Raw genomic sequence first — 18669 nt, forward strand, 5'->3', positions numbered from 1 at the left:
TGCCCTCTGTCCCCCTCCACTGCCCTCTGTCCCCCTCCTCCTCTGCCCACTGTCCCTCTCCTCTGCCATCTATCCCCCTCCTCTGCCCCGCGTCAGGCGCCAGCCCTACAAAAAAGAAAGCAAACAGAAACTTACCAATCCGCGCGGCGCTAGGACCCTGCAGCCTCCTCTCTCGCGCAGCTGTCACTGACATCGATATTCAGTGACAGCTGCGGGAGAGAGGAGGCTGCTGGGTCCTAGCGGCGCGCGGATTGGTAAGTTTCTGTATGCTTTCTTTTTTATAGGGCTGGCCCGCGGCACCCCTGGGAGCCGCGGCACACACTTTGGGAACCGCCGGGTTAATCCCATGTTATTTGTGGGAACAGTAACATTTAATTCTTCTATGGTTGAATTTCTCTTGCAGATGAATATTTTTTCATGAATTTATGTTTATATCGATGGAATGTAAGTATATAAATAAAAAACAAAAATAATTTATAATCAAGTTCAGTTAACACCTCAATATAGAAATTGTAGTTCACCATTGTCCACCTAGATAGCACTGCACGTGATTTGCTCATATACGCCTGTTCACCAGCAATGTGTCCTTAGAAATGATTTTGAAATGTAGTAAACTATGTTATATTACTTTATTGAAAACCATGATATAGATCGTATGGTAGAATGAATGTTTGCGTGTGTGTCATGCGTGATGGTATACAGGAAGAACTTCTTTCTTAGCCCAGGAAGAGGAGGAGATACACTGTATATGATTGTCGGCATGATATGTGTTCCGTGAGGAACAACCTCTTCATGGTTATCATGGATGCACAAGGAGACTTGCAGGAAGGCAGGATAAAGAAAGAGGTGTGGAGCTGGGACTCTAGCTTTAGCCACACTCCTGAGGTGACCCGGGATTCAAAGTCTGACCAGCCTGCTGAGGTGACCCGGGAGGACAAACTACTGCTCATTAAAGGTGCAGTATATTTCCATGCAAACTTAATGCACAGTCCGAAGACTTGCTCCGTGGAAAATGCAACACAGAAATACCTATCATTAAATGAAGGTCACGCCACGGGATTGTATTCGCATTGTGAGGTTTGATTCCAGCCTGTGTCTGCATTTATATGAACGTATATCAACGTGGGACAAACAGTCGCAATCAGTATACTCCTGGAACAAAAGAGAATCTGCCTTCAGTAATCCAAGTGCCACCCTTTTTTCTAATGCTTTAGTGACAAGTTATATATACATGCTTCAAGACTCGCTAAGCAAAATGTTTACAAGATGCTTTATAGAAGGACAAACTAAATTTTGTTCAGACTGACATCTACCCTTTTCAAAAGACCTGGGAACCCCGTTCACACTTAGTCTCGATCCGGGTTTTTTAAAACAGTGTGAACAGGGTATCAGTGAGACAATAAGCTCTAAAAAAAATATATTTTATATTTCACCTTTTTCTTTGTATCAATTTTATTGACGCTTAATAAAGGTTACATTTTATAATATTTTGTGGTTGGCTTACATGTGGATTCAACATTTAAGTCCTGTAAAAGGTGGTAGTAATACTATCCCAGGAATGCCTCTTGTGATAGTAGTACTTTTTCTTTTTATATTACTCTGGTAAAATCAAAATATACTTAAAATAATATTATTTAAAGGTAAGCAGTGATGATTTCCAATAGAAATATTAAAAATTGGACAACACAAGGAAAAAAGTATCAAAGACAGGAACAGTCCTAGGAAAGCTCAGATTCGTAATGATGAATTGTGCAATAATTGACTCCAATACTAAAATGTCAGGCCCTGCAAATTGATATTACAATAAATAGCATAATGGAAACATGAATGGAAAAGTATAGTTCAACATGGGACCTTTTGTTGCATACAGCACATCAGTTTTAAGTATAGAGATTAAACCCAAATTGAAGCTCGGCGCACCATCTCAGTGAACAGATCACAGCTTAAATGGGACTAAAACAGCATTTCGGCTAAATCATTTAAAAATGGACACTTGCGAAATACTGAATAGAAAATAGTCCTTGTTAAAATGCAATGTGTAAGGATTCAGACTCCTGATAAGGAATCTTACATTATTTTGCACTTTAAAGAATGGTTTGTTTACCTGGCTAATTTAAACCTCATGTCTCAGGGATTTTGTTTAATTATTTTTGGAGTTTTATGCAATGGACATGCTTTAAAACTGCGTGAAGAAGTAAAAAAACGGAATGTCTTTGGTATTAACTTCTGTAGTGTAGTACAGCTCTGCACTTTCATTCATCCTCTCATGCTTGCAAGAAAACCGTAATTGGTTCAGGAAAGACATGTAATCATGCATGCAGAATTTCTGGTGTTTCTGGAGCATTTAGATATTTTTTAGTCAATATGGTTATTATAAATGGATCATTTCCTGGGAGGGTATTTATCAAAATAAAATATGTCTTCCCTATCTAAAATATATTAATCTATATACATCCTTCAAAGTAAGTGCTTACACTATATGTCATTTTTTGTAATAATAGGTGGGCTTTTTCTTGGCACAGTCGCAACAGCAGGGATGCTCGCCGGTTTTGGTACAACATTGTCCCTTGCAAAAAAGAACAGTCCCAACTGGTTCAGTAAGGTATGTGTAGAGGCTACTACATACAATAAATTCATATACACATTGGATTTTTATAAAACATTTTAAGTGGTCAACAAAAAGATACATATTAAATATGCATAGTAAATTACTGTTGCACGACCAAGTTTGACTTTTTTGATAAGTATTACATAGAGAAAAGGTACAAAAAGTATGTAAATGGGTACCACTGTTAAAAGTAAAGAAGGGGATAATGAAAAATAATACAAAAAATAAATAAAGGGTATGCTACAGGAAACTTCCATATTGATAAGGTAATAGAAGAAGATTCTGTTATGAGCATAAGAAAATGTAAGGGCCTGGATGGTTTTTAGCAGTGTAAAGTAGGAGAATAATCAGTTGAGTTATTTCCTTGATTTTAACATCCACCAAAGAGCATGGTATCCACGCTTGGCCAAATGCTTTTTAAGGGCTGATGATGTGCATTTTTCCAGTGTTTGGCTATGAAGTTTTTAGCATTTGCTAGAATATGGGACATCAGTTTCTTAGAGTGTTTATTTGAATTATGGTGAGGGTAATACAAGAGAAAGGTCCAGGGCTCTTTTTGTACAGGAGTTGCAAACATAGAGTTCAGTAGGGATTGTATGTTATCCCAGAAGGGGGAGATCCGTGTGTAGGGCCACCAAGTATGGAAACATGTACACCTGTAACCACAATTCCTCCAGCATCCAAAGTAAGACATGTTGAAGCTTTAGCTAAGTTCACTGAATATTACCAAACTTTTTTTTATTTCTCAACAAATATTAGAATGGAAATCTGCCTTCTGCATATGTTGTCAGGAACACAACACTTTCCATACCCTAAAAAATTTAATTTGCCGCCCTATTATATCTCCCACTGTAGCAGGCCCGTGCCACACTCAATGGGGGGAATTCAATTCCCTCCGAAGTACCGCTGCGTTATAGATATTAACCCGGCTTTCTGCTCGCAGCTCAGGGAGTTGCGAGCAAAAAGTCGGCGTTAGAACTACCGTAATAACAGTAATAGTTTTAGCGCGGTGGTGATTCGGGGGGAATTGAATCCCCCCCCCCCTATGTTATGCAAACAAACCTTAAATACTGAGTCTTGCTCTACACCTTTAAAACACAGTGCAACACATTGAGATTATTAGGGAAGCATCCCACCAGTGAAGTCTAGGATTATAGAACGGATATACCCATGCATGTAAAGACCATATATGTTTTACTTTTCTCCTAGTGCAAGTATTTTTGTATACATAGGTATGTTTTTCAAACTAAATGTTCTAATTTGCACTGTGTGTGAGTGCTATAGATAAGTACAAGCAACCATTCTGACAAGCACAGTCAGTATTACAAATTGCCATGGACTTTGACACGATGATCACATCCTCTGTACATATTATGATAGTATTTGGATACATGTTACACCAAATTTGTGCTACAAGTGGCATTTCGCCTTCCAATACTGATAATTCATGATTTGCAGAGACCTGGCATTCTCTTACAGTAACATGTTTCATTGTCTTGAAAACTCTTGTCATCTGTTTGCTGTTTTGCACTATAAATTAGACAACTTTTGCAGGATTACAGCACACCACAGACTTACCCTTTCTTTTACATTGATTCATCATTGGTAAAGTTAAACTACTAGCTGTAGCCAGATTGAATTGTTCTGTTGTAGGGTGTTTTATATATAATATGTTTGTTCTTTGCATGGCTTTTTAAAGAAGGTCATTGTTATTCCAAGTGCTATCCAATAAAAAGTTCATACTTGTGTCTTTTTCATTCTATTTTTATATTTTTAGAATATATTTCGTATTTCCTGGTAACTGCTATCTGTGTGCAGTTTTGTTAATCTCATTGTTGCATTGCTATGGTCCAGCTTCTGACTGTCTTGCTCTTGCATCAGCTGCCTTCAGTTTTCAGTACTTTATCAATGAGATGGTTCTCTGGAAATGTCTGAGCTGGCAACTTCCACGCCCCTTTTTCCATTATCCAACAATACTTGACCTAATGGACCTAGTAAGCTAATCATATTATAAAGCAGTTAGTATTGTGTAGTGCCTAATTTATGTGCTCTTATGATTACATTTTTAAAAGATGAGCAATAAAAGTAAGGTTATAAGTATCAGAGATACATAAGAGTTCCATGAAATCACATAGCTTACCAAATGATCTGCTTATATGTATGTGCTCGTTGCCATTCATAATTATGTACTTAGGTTTGTAGAAAGGACACATGTTGCGGTACAATCAAACTTTCAGTCATACAGTGTTAATAACAGAAGAATGTTTGCATCTAACACTTTTCTTCTGTAAGTACTGGCAATTATACAAAATGCACTTTTTTTTTATAGATATTGTGCTTATTGATCATGTGATTGCTGTCGTATAGCAGGCAGTATAAAGACCTTATAGCTCAGTGATGGACAACAGGAAGCCCTCCGAGCCTTCTCCTGCGGCCCACAGCTCCTTCCTTGCTTTGTCAGATCTATTTGTCATATCTTGTAACACTTTTTAAAATGCCTGCTCATATTAGAGATGTCTTTTTCTTTTATTAAAAGTACTGTTTTAACTTATTACTGAGTTTAAAGGTAATGTGCACGTCTGTTTTATCAGTGTCTTTTAAAGTTATGGTATAGAATGCTTTCTAGTCTTGTTGAATTTCAGTACAGTCAAAAGCACAACTATCAGTGTCCACAACATCCGATAATTATCCGTGTACATGACAGATGCTGATTGTAACAGGTCCATTGTTATCAAACATAATTTGGAATACATGATAATTGTCATAACTCAGATGTTGCAATGAAGAAATGTAAAACCACTGACGCATCAAGCATAGCTATACTCATAAGACCAAGGGCTAGATTTACTAAACTGCGGGTTTGAAAAAGTGGAGATGTTGCCTATAGCAACCAATCGGATTCTAGCTATCATTTTGTAGAATGTACTAAATAAATGACAGCTGGAATCTGGTTGCTATAGGAAACATCTCCAGTTTTTCAAACCTGCAGTTTAGTAAATCTAGCCCCAAGTAGCCGCTGAACTAAGTAAATGAATACCAAAGGGACTCTAATAAGGTTTATTTTCACTGTTTTGTTTTACAAATGATCAGTAACATTTATGAAATGTTATTGTGACAGGATGGACCGCCTATGCCACCCTGTCTGTTGTTGCTGGAAACTGTCTCGGCTTACTTTGCCACCGTCCACTTTAGTTATTCCAAATACGCCCCTCCTGCCACAGTAGGAGCGGCGTATTTGGTGCTGCCACCCCTGGACTCCATTATCGCATCCTGAACCACCTTCCTTCTGGGTAACTGTCGCTGCTAGTGTACTCCTGTGCTGGTACATTTGGGCTGGTACCCCTGACCACTTATTATGGATCAGGGTGCTGTAGATGGATCCCCCCTGGCCTATCACACTGGCCAGGGCTGCTGGGTAGCGAGCAGAGTGGTGGTACTAGGAGCTGGGTCAGAACAGAAGTAGGACGGATTAGATTTAGGGTCTAATCTGTAGGTCACAGGATTACAGCAATATTGAAGAAGTTGTCAAGCAGGGTCTTGCAGCAGAGAGTGATGTTTATATCGCTCAAGTGTCCTGACAAGGACAGTTCCACTGATTAAAAGTATCAGTGGTCAGGTCCGATGGGACATCCGAATGATGCATTTCAGTTTACAAGGGCTCTATTTTTATACAGTTTTAGACACAGCCTCACAGGCTTTTTTTAGAATCAGGATGCAATTTGTTTATCCAAACATGGATTTACATGCAGTGCAGAGCTAACAATATTTACACTCATGTGTGATATCCTAAAACCTTGCTGTGATTTCCTGCTTCTTATTTTGGACATCATCATCACCAATTATTTATATAGCACCACTGACACAGTGGACATCTCACAGCAAGTCTAATTACATCTTCCTATGCCTTCAAATGCTAGGCCCTCACACATCAAAAGGTCTGATTAACATGGATCCTTTCTTCCAACAGTTGCAGAATACACATTTCCTCCAAAGAAAGGAATTCCCCAAGAAATGTTGCAAAACCACAAGTCATTTCCTTACACCAGGATACACAAAAGACATCCTAAACAAAGGCTTATTATATCAAATGTATACATCAGAAATAATGCATTTCCTCTAGTAAGGTTAAAACACAAACACATTTCTCCCCCTGGTCTCAGAAATAAAGATCTCTTTTACCAACATACCCACAATATCAAAAATAAGTACATTTGCAATTATATAAATAAGCACCCTGTGCTATTTCACAGTTATTTATGGTTATTAGGCTGCCTTGAGCTGGGTTGCAAACTATAGGGACAAGCAGTTGCAGATTAAACTTTGGTACTTTGTATTTTGTATCCTCATAACTTTTCAAAACTGTGCCTTAAAGTAGGAGCCTCTGGTCTTAGTAGAGTGTTCAAGAAATGTTTGATTTCATAGTACAATATCAGTAAATATTAACAGTTACATATTCCCAATGCGAAGCAAGACTTCAGGATTTGCTATGGTATCCCAACTATGTCATTGTGATGTCACCTGTGACTGCTTGAATGATATTAAAGCAGTGGAACAAAATTGTGCTCTTTTGCACCTCAGCAATAAGGTCATATGTAATAGTGGCATGCCAGCTTGAATTAGATTTCCATTACAATTTATCTCCCAATGCTACAGGTACATGGCAGGTAATGATCCGGTCCCTCTTGACCAGTATTTAGAATAAAAAAAAGTTTATTTAAAAAAAAACAACGTTTTAAAAAGGTCTGTCAACCTAACTCCTCAGCACCATCATTCTGTCACTGTACGTGACACTGAAACATTTTGTATAAATATCATGGACTTGTACAAAAATGCACAAATCATGTTACACATATTGACTATTAACCTCACTTCAGCCATAAAAACTTTTGCAAATTAAACAAGAAACTTGTTTCTGGTGCCATAGCTTCTTCGTCAGAACGTGATTAAACTACTCATATCTGGTGCCTCTCAACCCAAGAGAACAAAACAATATACCGTATTTGCCGGCGTATAAGACGACTGGGCGTATAAGACGACTCCCAACATTTCCACTCAAAATATAGAGTTTGTTATATACTCGCCGTATAAGACTACCCCCTCTTCCGCACACCTTCCACACACCAAATAAAACGTAAAGGAACATCAGATTTGATTTCAACATGTTAATTTATATTCGAATGCTTATGACATGCAGGAAAACTGTCACAAGGCTGTATGTTATCAAACATGTACAGTAAACATAAAACAGTGCAAGTTTATTAAACGCAATTCACTAGTCAATGATAGAAGGAAGATAACAAATAGAGGGAGAGAGCAAGTGCACACTTACCCCTTGGCATAATCTTTAATGCTTTTTCATTTGATTTCCAGTCCCGAACCATCATTTCTGTTACTCCATATTGTCTTGCAGCAGCACAATTATTATGTTCCATGGCAAAGTTTACAACTTTAAGTTTAAAACTTGCATCATATTTCTTTCTTTTTGCTGGGGCCATGATAGGGTTGATAGGGGTTTGACTGCTGGACATTTTCTATGCTGTATTGTGCTGTACAATGGTGCAGTACTGTGGTTGGCTGTTGGCTATTTACAAAGCCTGATTGCATTGGTCCCTGCTCCCTGTCTGCCCTCCCTGTCAGCAGAACGGGCCGGTCACGCCAAAAAGGCTGGCACCCCTGTATCGCTGCTGATGCTCGCCGCAGCCACGCTGATGACCAGCCGCGACCGCACTGGATACCGCGCGATACTGGACCCGGTGTATAAGACGACCCCCCCACTTGGAGGTATGTTTTTCAGGGCAAAAAAGTAGTCTTATACGCCAGCAAATAGGGTATTTTGGGTGCAATATTTTGGTTTTTGGGGTGCCTTATTTGTGTTAAAGTAACAGCCCCATTTTGAGTGGATTTTCCAATATAATGTCCATAAAACATTAACATTTAAAATAAAGCTTCAGATGTTTCCAAAAATTCAGACGAAAACAAAGTAATTCCCTTTGACATTGGTATTAAATGTGAAATTTAAGCTGTTAAATCATCGGACGATTCATGCCGTTTGCACTGGTGTGCAACATGTTTGAGATGTAGAAGATTAATTCTGGCATGACTTGGCCTGTTAGTGCAGATGGAAGATGACTGAACATATAGGCAGTGTCGGACTGGGGCTTGAAGGGCCCACAGGGGGAATACAATGGTAGAAGCCCACCAGACATTGTGTGGCCAGCCACTAGAGAGGCATAATCAAACCACTAGAAGGGGAGTGGTAAGCCAACGAAGGACAGCTAGCACCATAGTGTAGTATATAAAGAATGCAGTGAGTATATAAAGAGTACACCGTCTTGATCTGTCCCTTAGATTGGGCAGAACAGTCACCAAAAATCGGGATTGTTTCACTAGAATCAGAATGTTTGACAGACTATCCTACCTGTTCTTGTCATTTTCGCCACCAGTGGCTGCTGGTTTCTTTAGCTGCAGCTTGTCTGGATCCTGGACTATTGGGGGCCCTATTTGGAAAAAATAATGGGTACATTTAAAAAATATTCAACCAGCCCCGGCGTTAAATCAATAGGACCCACGATTAATACTTAGGCCTTCCTCCAGCCCCAACGTTAAAATAATAGTATTCCGATTTAAGAAATAGATCTATATCCTTTCAACCAACCTCAACATTAAAGTAATAGTATTCCCAGTTAATAAATAAACCTATTTCCCTCCCTTCAAACAGCCCCAGCAATAAATTAATAGCATTTATGTATAATACATATACCTATTTCCTGCAACTGTCACTGCCATTAAAAAATTCATATTCACATTTAATAAATAGACCTCATGCTCCCCAGCTCTGCCCCACATTCATTTAATAGCCCCCAAATCACCACATCTTAAATTAATAGTTCCCACACTCAAATAAAATTTCCTTTCCCAACTCCATGGCAGCTCTTACAATGGGCCAATACCCCGAACAGCCTAGTGTAGACAGGAAAATTTGCCCCACCTGAACCCCATATAATTCAGCTCCTCCTCTTCCTCAGTCTCTTTTCTTCCTGTCTCAGCGTGTGTATGACAGGGTAGTGCAGAGTAGCATTTTTTGTTTTTGTTCGTTAATTTATTCTAGAGGGCTTAATTGAGGTTTTTGGGCTTTTCTCATCAGCCTGGCTGTGTGTGCAGTTCAGCGGGGCTGTACAGGACCAGTCCGTTCCGTTCAGAGTGGGCTGTTTGGAGTCTGAATGTCACGGGCACTAGGAGTCTTTACCCAGGGATCACCAGGTGGTAGGCTTACCAGAGCAATGTAGATGGTAACAGGGTACTCTGGTAGCGGGGTGATCACGGAACAGGAAACAGCAGATGATGAGATGCTCAGGAAAGTCTATGACTAGCAGCACTGGTAATATGGAGGTAATAGTACACGAGGAACTGTAGGACAAGGACACGTGTAGGTAGTCAGTGGTCTGCGATAGCAAGTTGTACCACTGCTATAGTGAGGAGGAATGTCCAACAGAAACGAGGAGGTGATGAGAGTCAGCGGTCTGCGGATAGCAAGTTGTACCGCTGTCTGAGTGAAGGAATGGAATCCAAGTGGAGGTATCCGGGGAGTCAGTGGTCTGCGATAGCAAGTTGTACCACTGCTATGTGAGAGGATACTGGAACAGGTGATACCGGAAACAGGGATCAGTGGTCTGCTACCAGCAAGTTGTACCACTGAATATATATGTGAGGAGGTGCACGGGGAGAGACTGCAACACAGGATATACACAGGCACCTTATATACGATCCACAGTAACATGCACAATATATATATAAATGACTGAACAGGTCTGCAAATATAGGAAGTCTCTTGAAGCAGTCCAGCACAAGTTAACACAGTCAATGATGGCAATAGACTCAGCGTATAGCAGACTCCAGAGGAGAACCAACACAGTCCAGCAAGATATGCAATACACCAGCACAGTCAATGAGAAGTATGCATACCGTGGTTCAGAAGCAGGTAGTCAAATAGGAGTGCAGGGATACCTGAGCGGCAGGAGGCCGGCTGGATGAGAAGTCCCAGGATACCTGAGGCAGCGGTCAGTAGGTGCAGCGCACAGATAAGTAGACCAACCGGGACACGAATCCACAGGAATCAATAACACGTGGAACTGGACTCACGCAGAACCCAGGAGAGTGGCGATGATCCAGCAGAGGAGTAGTAGATGAAATATAAATCCAATGCAGACAGGAGGGTAGACCTGCGGGACACGTGAAGGCGTGGAGAGCGGATCAGCAGTAGATGGATGATAGCGCGGTCAGCAGCAGCAGGGCTCTGCGGTACACGGAGGTAACCAGTAGCAACCAATAGTTGTCAGTAGCGATGGCACACGGGATAGCAGAGCAGACCAGGAGCTGTTGATCACGGAGAGTAGCAAATGGCAATGAGAGCAGCAGTCTCGAGGAAACACAGAAGAGCTGAGAAGAGACTGCAGTGCACAGGAGCAGCGGATAGGAATCAGCTAACTTGTCACGATGATGAACACAGGCGAGTTGTAGGCTGGAGGCTGTAGTGCACGGAAGCAGCGGGTAGACGTCAGCTAACAATCCCGATGATGAACACAGGCGAGTTGTAGGCTGGAGGCTGTAGTGCACGGAAGCAGCGGATAGACAACAGCTAACAGTCACGATAATGAACACAGGCGAGTTGCAGGCTGAAGGCTTGTAGTGCACGGAGGCAGCGGATAGGAATCAGCTCACTGACTTGATGAGGAACAGGTGAGTGGATGTAAAGTAACGGTTGGAGTGCACAGAGGCAGCGGGTAGGAACCAGCAAACAGTCACAGTGAAATATAATAGCGATGAAGTGGATTAGAGGACTGAAGTGCACGGAGGCAGCGGATAGGAATCAGCAAACAGTCACAATAATAAGTAGTAGCGTTGAAGTGGTTTGGAAGACTGTAGTGCACGGAGGCAGCGGATAGGAATCAGCTAACAGTCACGATGATATAGTTGATGGTAGAAGTGGTATGGGGACCACAGTAGTAGAAGTGATTTGGAAACCACAGAGGTAGAAGTGGTTTGGAAACCACAGGAATCAGCAGCGCTGAAAACACGAGGAATACAGGAACACCTTCAGAGACTCATAGGGAATGAGACTCCAAGATCAGGCCACGTGGTGTTGACCACAGGTGCTTAATATAGGGAGTGTTGCCTGATCTGCCAATTGAGTTAAAGGGACATACACAGAAGTATAGGAAAGGGCTGCGCATGCGCAGACCCTCAGGATGGAGGACGGCCACGGTTCCTAAATGTCCGGGAAGAGGCACTCACGGTACGGTGAGTGACACTGAAGGTACTGCCTCTGGGCGTGCATACAAGGATAAAGGACGCATGCGCAGTACGCTGGACGGATCGCTGGACTCCTGTTTACCAGACCACCTGTCAGGAGGAAGACAGGTGGAAATCGTTATCCTGCTATGGACACACTTTGATGTCAGGGCAGGCACCTTTCCTAAGCAACTGACACCCATTATACGAGGTTCATTGTTGGCTATAGGTGGATGTATTCTGCAGGACCTAGCAGCTCTCTGGATACAGTGCACTATGGACCAGGATCCCGCCCCAAAAAAGCTGAAGGGCACCCCAAGGTAAGCACTTAGAGTGGGTGTTGTGTACTTTAGAATAAGTTACTTAGTACCTTCTTGTTCTATTGTTTACAGTACCTCTGTAGAGCTTGTGCAGGGAAAAAGAAAATGTTAAGAATGAGAGTGTGTGCAGCTTGTGATGGCCGATTGCTGAAAGATTGCATTGATCCGTTATGTGTGTCTTGTACCCCTGAAACGATAGAAGAGCCTGGTCCCCAGAACAATTCAAACAGTTCTTTTCATGGATGGTGAAGGCGATGCAGGATTTTGAGGCCCAAGAGCAGGGAAAAAAGAGGGTCAGGATTTCAATAGCAGAAGAGATGGAGAACGTGAGGCCAGGGCCATCCTCTGAAATCCTCGGTTCCCTTCATGAGTGGGATTCCAAGTCAGATAGTGAGGCTGAGGTGAAAGATCCCAGAATGTTTAATTTGGATACCGTGAATGTTATACTCAAGCATATTAACAAATCCTTAGGCATTGAGGAACCGACAGTTTTGGTGAAACCACAGGATGCACTGTTTTCAGAACACCAACTGAAATCTGCAATGTTTCATACCCATAAGGTGATAAAAGACTTGATCTCTAAGGAGTGGCAAGCCTTAGACAAAAGTCATCCTAACATGGGGAGACTGAACCACATGTACCCTTTCCAGCATGAGGATATGCTGAGATGGTGTTCGGTACCTACAGTGGATTCAGCCATAGCCAGCTTATCCTCAAGGACCACTCTGCCATGGGATGATGGGGGACCATTGAAAGACGCCATGGATAGGAGGATGGAGACTTCCTTCAGGAAATTACACATCTGGGGCATAACCCTAAAGTCTGGGATAGCCATGGCTTCGGTAGCTAGAGCCCTTAAGTTGTGGGCCAGCACGCTGCATACAGATATCGAAGATAGAATAAATCGATTGAACCTTCTAAAGTCCTTAGAAGTTATACAGAAAAGCATTGATTTCTTGTGTGAAGCCTAGTTGAATACGATTGTGTTCTCTTCCAAGAGCATGGCCTCGACAGTTTTAGCAAAAAGGGCGCTTTGGCTATGTCCATGGGCGGCAGATCACTAATCCAAAAAACCGTCTGACAACACTTCCATATGAAGGTAGTTTCTTGTTTGGGAAGAAACTGGATAATCTGATGCAGAGGCTAGCAAGTGGTAGTGCTAATCGTCTACCACAAGACAGAAGGGGAAACGGTTTCTCGCTTATTCTCCAAGGCAACAGTTTAAAGAAGCCCGTGCCTATAGGCCTGGGGACAGTACTCCAGACACCAAGATAATATGGCAAGACAGTCCTTTTGGCCCTTCAGGTCAAAGTGGGGGAAACAAGGACAGCAAAGAACCCAATGACTATCTGCAGATCCAGACTCCACTAACTCCAGTGGATGGCAGGATATCGCGCTTTGCAGAAATTTGGAATTCGACCACACAAGACAAATGGGTCCAGGAGATGGTTACCAGAGGATATGCCATAGAATTTCATACCTGGCCAAAAGGAAACAGATTTGTTCAGTCAAGAAGTCCCACGTCTGTCTTAGAACAGCAAGCTTTGGAGGAAAGCCTAAAAGGCCTGGTGGAAACAAACGCTATTGTGGCAGTGCCGACAAATCAAGAAAACATTGGGTTCTGTTCCAAGCAATTCCTCGTGCAGAACACATCAGGTGCCTTTAGAACGGTACTAGATTTACGAGCTCTCAATTGCTATGTGCAAGCAAAACACTTTCGAATGGAGTCTATCAACTCAATCCTCAAGGCAGTAGAAACAGGAGATTTTCTGACGGCGATAGACTAACAGGATGCATATTTTCATATCCTGATCACGATCCATCACCAGCAATTCCTGAGGTTCAGAATTCAAGGATGCCACTTCCAATTTACTTGCCTTCCGTTTGGCCTTTCCACGTCTCCAAGTTCTCATAGCGGCACTCAGGGAGAGAGGAGTAGCTTTGTGGCCCTATCTGGACGATATGCTGATTTCGGCAAAGTCAAAGGAAGCAGCCTTACATGTTACATCCCAGGTAATCCAGTGCCTGCAACAGCATGGTTGGTTAATCAATGCAGCAAAAAGCCATCTGATACCCTTGCAACAGCTAGTGTTTCTAGGAGTGCAAATAAATACAAGAACGGACAAGGTCTGTCTCTCTCAGCAAGGTTGGACAAAATCCAGTCGCTGGCGCATCAAATCCAGATTCAACATCGAATTTCAGCACAAACGTGTCATCGCCTTCTAGATATGTTTTTCTCAACAATAGGGGTCCTTCCATGGGCAAGATGGCATATGAGAGATCTTCAATCAAGCCTCTTTGCAGAATGGGATCATAGAGTGGGGTCTCTAGATTGCAAAATCAACCTCTCAAGGTCGGCAGGACAGTCCCTGGATTGGTGGCAGCTCCAAGGCTTGAGAAAGCAAGGGGTGTCTCTATCGATACCAGACTGGTGTGTTCTTATCACAGACGCCAGTTCAATAGGCAGGTATGGTCACTCAGGGCACTGGGCAAGACAAAGAGAGACTTCTCCAGGGGAACATCTTGGAGATGAAAGCAGTCTGGCATGCAGTCCAGTACTTCCAGTCCTATCTATGAGCCAAACATCTGTGAGAATTCCCCCGACAACAGGACTGTAGTAGCCTTTATAAACAAGCAGTGTGGTACCAAAAGCAAAGCAATACTGGCCGAAATAACCAAACTAATGGCATGGGCAGAGACGAACCTGAAATCTCTCTCAGCCCTTCAGGTAAGTCAAAGACAATGTGGTGGCGGACTATTTAAGCAGACACCAAGTCCATCCAGGAAAGTGGGAGTTGCACCAAGAGATCTTTCAACTTATACGACACAGGTTTGGAACGCCAGAAATAGACCTGATGGCCACAGGGAACAATTCCAAGGTACCCCTCTTCTACTCCCATCACAGAGACAACAGGGCCTTAGGGATAGATGTCCTATCAATCCAGTGGAACTTCAAGCTGGGGTACGTGTTTCCTCCCTTTCCAGTTATCCCTCAAAAACTCATGAAAATAAGGAAGGAAAATGTGGAGGCGATAGCAGTCCTACCGGCGTGGCCGCGTTGCCATTGGTTCGCGGTAGCATGGAGGATGCTGCTGGAACATCCAATGGACGTTGCTGGTCAGACCAGATCTCATACATCAGGCCTCTATTGAGACACAGTTTGGGAGAAAGATTCTCCAGCAAACGGTGTAAATAAATTGTTTGTTTGACTGTTATGAAGGTGTTGGTGTTTATTGCCCTCCTGACTATTGTACTGCTTTAGTATATCCCATTGTAAGGGCTGCCATGGAGTTGGGAAAGGAAAATTGAGAATTATACTCACCATTAATTTCCTTTCCTTGACATATTACATGTCAGCCCTATATTTTCCCACCCTTGTTCTAATAGTTATGTTATAGGATGGCTTGGGAAGTTACAAAAACCACTAAGAAAGAGGAGGTGCTACCTTATATAGGGTTCAGGTGGGGCAAATTTTCCTGTCTACACTAGGCTGATCAGGGTATTGGCCCATTGTAAGGGCTGCCATGGAGTATGTCAAGGAAAGGAAATTGCCATGGAGTATGTCAAGGAAAGGAAATTAACGGTGAGTATAATTCTCCCCACCAACACCCCACAAACAAAATAGCACCCATTAATTAGCCACCACCTACCTCACACACACACACACACACACTACATTTCCACAAGCCCCCTGTACCATCACACACACACACACACACACTACATTGCCACAAGCCCCCTGTGCCATCACAAACACATACTACATTACCACAAATCGCCTGTGCAATCTCACACACATTACTGTGCTCCTTCATCACCAAGCTGTGCCCCCTTATGATCACACTGCACCCTCCATGCTGCTTTTGCTCCTCCCTTCACCTGCACCCCATTCATCACACTGTGCCATGCTGATTTTGCTCCCCCTTTCTACTGTCCCCCCTTCATCACAATGCCATGCTGCTTTTGCTCCCCCCGTCACCTGGCCCCCCTTCATCACACTGTGCCATGCTGCTTTTGCTCCCCCCCTTCATCCTGCTCCCCCCCTCTTTCATCACTATGTGCCATCCTGCTTTCCTCCTCATGCCTCCATTCCTTTACTTAACTTCCTATTGGCTTCCTTATTTTCTTCTCTTCTCTTCTTCTGTCTTTTTGCTTGCTAGCACATCTCTGCCCCCACTCCTCACTGAATGTCGGGCATGACGTGATAACGTCATGCCCAACATTCAGTGCGAATGGAGCAGGGAGGTGGGGAGCTGGCGCCTTGATCCTGTGAGTATTTTTTAAAATGTATTTCTTAAAGTGCCCTGCTGCACTCACCAATGAAGAGGGCGGAGCCATTAGGCGTCGGGGCCCACCGGGGTATACCTCAGCTCCCCGGCGGGCCAGTCCGACACTGCAGCGGTCATCTCTGTTTTTCTCCAGCCACACGTGCTGCTACATCACAATGTGTGGCTGTAGAAAATGTGTGGCTGGAGCCAGCATTAGTTTGTGCTGATTGAATATTTCTCATTTGTTTAATACGATGCTATGTTTATATGTGGACTGTTTTTTTTATTTTATTTTATTTTATTTTATTTTCAGGGTGCCACTGCAACAGCTGCCTTACCAGAAAGTGGTTCATTACTTGCCCTGAGGGCTTTAGGATGGGGGTCTCTATATGCTTGGTGCGGAGTGGGATTAATCAGTTTTGCTGTATGGAAAGCACTAGGAGTGCACAGTGTGAGTATACATTCTTTATATATCCTGTTTACATTGAATAACAAAAAATGCATTTTACTTCTATTTATGCTTTAAATCAACTCCATTATCAACAGAATAAAAACATAACTTCAAATGTAAAACAACACTACATTGCCATTCTCTGCATCTATGCTTATTTGAGTAATACTTGTGTTTATCAAATTATTCATTGTATAGACCTTTTCCATGATTATGATTACTATTTAATTTGACTCATGGGTAGCCAAATTGGATGAGGTTTTCATTGCAGCGTGGTCTGAAGATGACTGCACACACAGGCCTATTAATACTGTCTACATTTCAGTTGTTGGCCTAATAATACTGTTGACATTTGAATTGTCAGCCTATTAATACTATCGACCATGTGAATTGTCGACCTCATGTTGTCGACTTTCTGAATGTAGACCAAATGAATCTAGCAGTCGACTGCATACCTTGCCATCCAGTGCCAACTATCACCTATCACACCTAGCTCAGGCATAATACTGTGCTTTTAATCTGTTATCACATGCTGTCTGTCCTGTTCACGAGTCATTTACCTATGTGTTAGCTTGTGTAATGATAGATCTATCTGGATTCATATTTATTTTCACAATATAACTTATGTCTAAAACTTAGCAAGTTGAGTTGCCAAAGTAGAATTATGGGTAGATGGACTTTTTGAACACCATGTTTTTCAACCTTGCATTTAATGGAGAATACTGTTCCCTTTGACGGCTGGACTGCCCTCAAAGTGCTTACAAGTCCCCCATTAATATAATGTGTTAGTGGGAAAGTAGGTTTTCTTATTAAAAATGTGCAATGATCCTGACTTGTATACTGGTCAGGGGTTTCAGTAACCCTCCCTTGACTAGTTTAGTTTGGGAGGGAATAGTATATAACGTGCTTCTTCGACACGTGGCCTTTAGCTGTCGTGAAACAAGTCCCAGCATTCTACTACTGAAAATGGCCAGGCAGGGAAGCAGGTATATCCATTTGTATAGAACTGAATCCTTGCCCAATATTATAATTCTAGCCAATGGGAATGGGATATTCACTGGTCAACACTCATTTTATTGTTAATCATAATAGAGTGATATTTGGGTAACTTTGTGGTGCTAATTCCCAATATGGCATCGGTTTTGCTAGATTGGCTCAAATTTTTAGATAATTGGTACATACTACCAATCTACAAATGTATATTAAGCAATCGCCATCTTTGTCTAAGGCCTTAGCAAATTGTTCCATTAGTCTCAGCTTAATATGGAATACTGGGAGAATGATTTTACTTTTTTTTTTTTTTTTTGTCAACCAATGGCTTGTTAATGATGTTTGCTGCTTCTACAGGCATGTTATCTCTTGAAGGCTTTGTCACTTTTTTCCAATGATTTTGCTTCACCCTACACCCACCCTAAGACCATAGCCATATGCATGCATTATGGCTATGGTCTCTATTAATTGACGGTATCCATTATCTCAAGAATACTTTAATTTTTTATTTCGGCAACCACAAAATACCCTAAATTCATTAAAGTATCCTTAGCAACTGTCTGGCTGTGTTATTGTTGTACAGCGAAATTTTATGGAACAACTTCCTGTTTGGGAACTGTGCTCGGGAAGAGAGTACATGTTATTCAGGATTTTCTTGTAAATATATATTTAACATAATATGTTTCATTTGTTTTTTAAAAAAAGTTATTTTACAATGATGCCTATCCACATGATCAGGGCCAC

General features: G+C 42.0%; 1 protein-coding gene across 2 annotated transcripts in view; it reads left to right on the forward strand.

The window, feature by feature from the left end:
* Positions 1–726: 726 nt before the first annotated feature.
* The window catches only part of TMEM242 (transmembrane protein 242), an 87681-nt gene continuing 69738 nt past the window's right edge, over positions 727–18669 (forward strand). For both annotated transcript variants that reach the window (XR_012689720.1, XM_075203380.1), the window contains exons 1-3: positions 727–955; positions 2502–2602; positions 16798–16935. Coding sequence is in view for 1 of the 2 variants with exons in the window: in XM_075203380.1 (XP_075059481.1) it covers positions 766–955; positions 2502–2602; positions 16798–16935 (429 nt within the window). In the remaining variant the exon portion in view is untranslated. The remainder of the gene's footprint in view (positions 956–2501; positions 2603–16797; positions 16936–18669) is intronic.

The sequence above is a fragment of the Mixophyes fleayi genome, chromosome 3 (genome assembly GCF_038048845.1).
Source record: "Mixophyes fleayi isolate aMixFle1 chromosome 3, aMixFle1.hap1, whole genome shotgun sequence".
Lineage (NCBI taxonomy): Eukaryota > Metazoa > Chordata > Amphibia > Anura > Limnodynastidae > Mixophyes > Mixophyes fleayi.